The following is a 4,751-nucleotide window of genomic DNA, read 5'->3' as shown; positions in this document are numbered from 1 at the left end:
TGTGTATTATGCAATCCCAAAGCAGTATCTGTTCTTGAATGAATGAATGAACATGTAGGAAACAGGAAATTATAATTATTATAAAATGTTTTGTTCTCATCCTGTGTGGCAATATTTCTCCCCAGTGTTTCTAAGGGATCATCTCATGTGTCCAGTCTCCATCTTGCCCATAGCAACAGCAGTTGGTCTAACTCATTGTATTTTGGATCCTTGCCCCTCATCAACAGACAACCTGAAGATTCCCCCTACCACACCCGAGCAGAAACCCTGCCTGCTGCCTGGATTCCAAGTGTTGAGTGACTTTTTAACACACCATATTTATGTTGCTGAAATCTACCTCATCGTGTCAACCTTCTTCCTGCAGACGCCAGTCACAGAGCTGACTGATGCACCTAAAGTAAGTTTGGGTGGCTTCTCCGGGATGCAGGAACAGATTTGATTTTCTGATTGCATGGGATCCAAAGTATCTCATTCAGGCTCTCTAGGCCTCATTCTCTCTTGTTCAGTGTTTTGTTTAGTCCTGCCTGCCCTCCAACAGCAGTGCTGGACCCCTGTCAACTTTCCATATGCCCTTATATTAGCACCTTAGCTTCACAGGCCCCTGTCTTTATCAAAGTTCCCATGAAGTCTCTCACTGGGGCCAGTCTCACTTTTAAATCACAGTGATGGAGGTGATATGAGAAGGAAATCGTTTCCACCATAGACTTACAGGCTCACGTCTCAATTTGTGCCTTCGGAAAAAAAATACGTCCCTTTCCTAGGTGATCATTTCCTATTTCCAGTTGTTTTAAAAACCTCCTATGGCTTGGCATCTTCTCCCCTTCATCAGATAGCTTTGCTGACAATGTGAGTAGGGGTTGCTCATGAGGGGCAATGCCTTATACCCAACTCTGCTCCGCCTCTTCCCATTTGGGACCTTCTTCATCACCTGCTTTCCATGGTCACTGGGAGAGAACGGATTTCCAAGGCTAGTTTCTCCCATTGGCATTGTGAGTCTTCTATTGTCCTGAGCAGACCCATGCTGTTATCCCTCTTTTCTTCCATGTTTTTATATTTTCTTCTATATTTTCCCCATCTTCTTTCCTGCTGATCTTTTCTTTAGACATAATCAACTTTGTCCCACCTAAAACCAGAAGTTTCCCTTTTCATTCATAATCTGTAGAAACAATTACCCTATTCACTACTTTTTTGTCCTTGTTCAAAATTTAAAAAACTGTACAACCATACACCATCTAACATCAAATCCAAGTCTTCAGTAGCTCCCTCTCCCTGAAGGATTCAGTGTAGCATGCAAGATCTTTCATGCTGAGGTCTTTGCCTTGTTTCCCTGGTCCATCTTCAAATCCCTTTGTCTTTTGTACTGCGCTCATGTTTAAGTACCTTCTCCTTAAGAACAACTAATTGGTGCTTACTTGCTCTGTGCCCATTCTAATCAACTCCTTGATGCCTTATTCTACCATCCCCATCTGCCTTGTAGACATTTCTTTCAGTCATATTGAGCTCAGATGCTCTCTCCTGGCCTAGACATCCTAGAGAGAGGAGAATCATTTCCTACTTTGTACTTCAGCACACTTTTCACCTTGATTGCCATTGACAAGTTTGCCTCTTTCCTTAGATACTGAGCACTTACCATCTAAAAAGGAGCAAACTTGGTCTTAAATGAATTACATGAAAGTGAACTGAACCAAAATAGGGTAGGGGAATGATTTTGAAAATATCAGGGTAAAAAATTCACTTCTCTTGCATAACTTTATATTTGTAAATGTAAACCTTGAGATTTGCAAAACCTTGAGATAGCATTGCAGTTCTAGTTCTAGTAAAATTTATATCATCTGATATGTTTGTTTTATTTCTCCAAGAAAATGGACAGAAAGTAAACATGCACTGAGTGTGGAGATCTGTGATATAGGGTTTACAAACATTCTTTCACCTGATATTTATAACAATCCTATGAGGTAGATAATATAATTTCCATTTCACAGCAAAAGGAATTGAGCTGCCAAGAGTCTGAATAGCTTGCAAATCAACTATTAAAGAGGAAAAATCAGGTCATCTTGATTCTAAACCCTTTACATTGCACTCTACATTGTCCTCATAATTTTGAATCTATCATATGCCTTATGCAATTTGACTTATTAAAATTTATTAAATTTCCTTGGACATTGAGCACTTGTGATATGACATTAAAAGAAATAACTTGCAGCAGGTTACTAGTGGGTTTTCAGCTCCTTTTTAGTTTATTTTTAATCATTTTATTGGGGGCTCTTACAGCTTTTATATCAATCCATATATCCATTGTGTCAAGCATATTTGTACATATGTTGCCATTATCCTTTTCAAAACATTTTCTTTCTACTTGGAACAGCTCCTCATTTTTTCCTCCTCCCCCATGATTTCTCCCTCATGAAACCTTGTGAAATTATAAATTATTAGTATTTCATATCTTACACCTTCTGCTCTCTCCTTTCACCCATGTTTCTGTTGTTTGTCACCCTGGGGGGTGGGGGTGGTAATATGTTGATCATTGAGATCGGTTCCCCCTTTCTCCCTGCACTGTCCCCCTACCCTCATGGCATCGCTAATCCCATTATTGTACCTGGCAGGGGGTGGTTTTCTGTTCTGGATTCCATGTGTTTCCACCTCTTATCTGTACTAGTGTACATGCTCTGGTCTAGCCAGATTTGTACGGTAAAGCTGGAGTTATGACAGTGTGTGTGGGAGGAAGCATTAAAGAATTAAGGAATGTGGTATGTTTTGTCGGTGCTAAACTTTACCCTGGATGCCTCGTCCTTTCCTTGTGACCCTTCTGTGAAGAGATGCCCAATTGTCTATAGATGGTCTTTTGAGTCTCCACTCTGCTTCCCGTCCCCTATCGTTCACATAGATATGATTGCTTGTTTTGGGGTCTCCTGATGCCTGATACCTATTCGTGATGACGCCTCATGATCACACAGGCTTGTGTGCTACTTCCATGTGGGCTTTGTTGCTTCCCAGCTTGTTTGTCTTCAAGACTTTAAGAACCCAGGTGCTATATATTTTAATAACCGAGCACCATCAGCTTTCTTCATCACATTTGCTTATGCACCAATTTTGCCTTCAGTGATCATGTTGGGAAGGTGAGCATCACAGGATGAAAGGTTATTAGAACAAAGTGTTCTTGTGTTGAGGGAGTTCTTGAATAGAGGCCCAATGTCTGTCTGCTGTATAGATCTATGTCAGTATTGTTACATATAAATGTATTTACATATGTATATGTATGTATTTATAAATCTATAAATGTTCTTTGCCTCCCTGATCTTTCCTCTGTTTCCTTCTTTTTATTTTATTATTTTTTTAAATTATTGTTAATTGAGTGAAGGTTCACAGAGCAGATAATCAGTTTTACATTCAATAATTCACAGACAATTTGTTGCATCTCATTGATTACATCCCCCTCAATATAATATCATTCACCCTCCTTCCTTAGTATATTTCCTCCTAGCCCTATTAAAATTATCCTTAGGTAAATGCTGCCCTTTTGATCACAAATGGCTGGTTATCCTCAGCTGTGCACTCCCCCCTTTTTCTTATTGTTCTCCTTATACACTGCACTGAAACTTGAGTCATGGGAGTGACTTTAATTACAGACCTAAAGGGTGACTAAGAGCCATAGTCTAGGTGGGGGTAGTAGGGGAGAGCCCACCAGTAACTATCAGACCAGTAAGCCTGGTCCTTCTTTTTATTTTTTTTAATTTTGAGTTTTGTTCCACATCTTTCTTCCATACTATCCAGGTCTTTCTAATGTAATGCCTTTCAGAGTAGTGGATAGTAGTAGCCAGGAACCACCTAGTCCTTCTGGTCTCAGGGAGATGGAGACTGATGTTTGCATGGCTCATTATTCCACAAGGCTGATTCTCAATGTGCCTTTCGTTTTCAGCACTCTTCTTTCTCCTGCACAGGAAGAGACCAATAGTTCCACCTTAGATAGCGGCTCATCTTTAAGACTCTAGTTATTACTTACCAAAGAAATATGTAAAATATTGTCTTTATTGAGTATGCTATGCATGGGATCCCCTAGAACTGAGGTCCTGAGCCCCAAATGCAAGGATTCATTTTCTTATGCTGTTTGATTATGCCTACGACATTTTCATAATTTCCCCCCTGTATATTCCACCACATTCATTGATATGTTTGCAGAAAAGTTAAATATTCTTGTACAAATATTCATAGATATGTTTGCAGCAAAGGTAAATATCCTTGTACTTTATCAAACACACACACAAATGCACATACATGTACTTGTATATTTTCACTCTCCTTCCCACACCCATTATGCCAGCGTACCTATTTAGGCATCTACTCAGAGATCATTATTACAGGATAGCATATATAATAATATTTAACACTTAGACTTTTGACTCTAGCACTTCCTGCAGTGTTTTCCCTTTTTTCAGTGATTTTTTTTTTTTGGTCAACATCCTGTTTGTGGCATATTGCTTTCCCCTTTTTATCTAAATTAAATCTATTTGACTTCCTCTTCTTTTAGAAGTTCTTTAACTACAACATTCGCTCTTTTTACTTTGTAAATGTCTTTGTAACAAATTGATATTTCTAGTTCCCTATTTCCAGGCTTGTAGGTTTGTTTTACTTTGGCTATTTGAGCTGTGAACCTCATGGTCGGCAGTTCGAAGCCACCAGAAGCTCTGAAGGTGTAGGACTGGGCATTCTACTCCCATAAACAGCTAGAGTCTTGGAAACCCACAGTGGGTTCG

General features: G+C 39.4%; 1 protein-coding gene across 1 annotated transcript in view; it reads left to right on the top strand.

Annotated features, from left to right (window-relative positions):
* Positions 1-4,751, top strand: part of WDFY4 (WDFY family member 4) — a 404,997-nt gene that overhangs the window by 168,060 nt on the left and 232,186 nt on the right. The window contains exon 29 of the mRNA XM_004716253.2: positions 228-401. Coding sequence (XP_004716310.1) covers positions 228-401 — 174 coding nt within the window. The remainder of the gene's footprint in view (positions 1-227; positions 402-4,751) is intronic.

This window comes from Echinops telfairi, unplaced genomic scaffold, assembly GCF_000313985.2.
Source record: "Echinops telfairi isolate 266 unplaced genomic scaffold, ASM31398v2 ScPeMD7_7465;HRSCAF=8503, whole genome shotgun sequence".
NCBI classification, from domain to species: domain Eukaryota; kingdom Metazoa; phylum Chordata; class Mammalia; order Afrosoricida; family Tenrecidae; genus Echinops; species Echinops telfairi.
The sequence above is the reverse complement of the archived record's forward strand: the minus strand, read 5'-3'. Positions and strand labels throughout refer to the sequence as shown.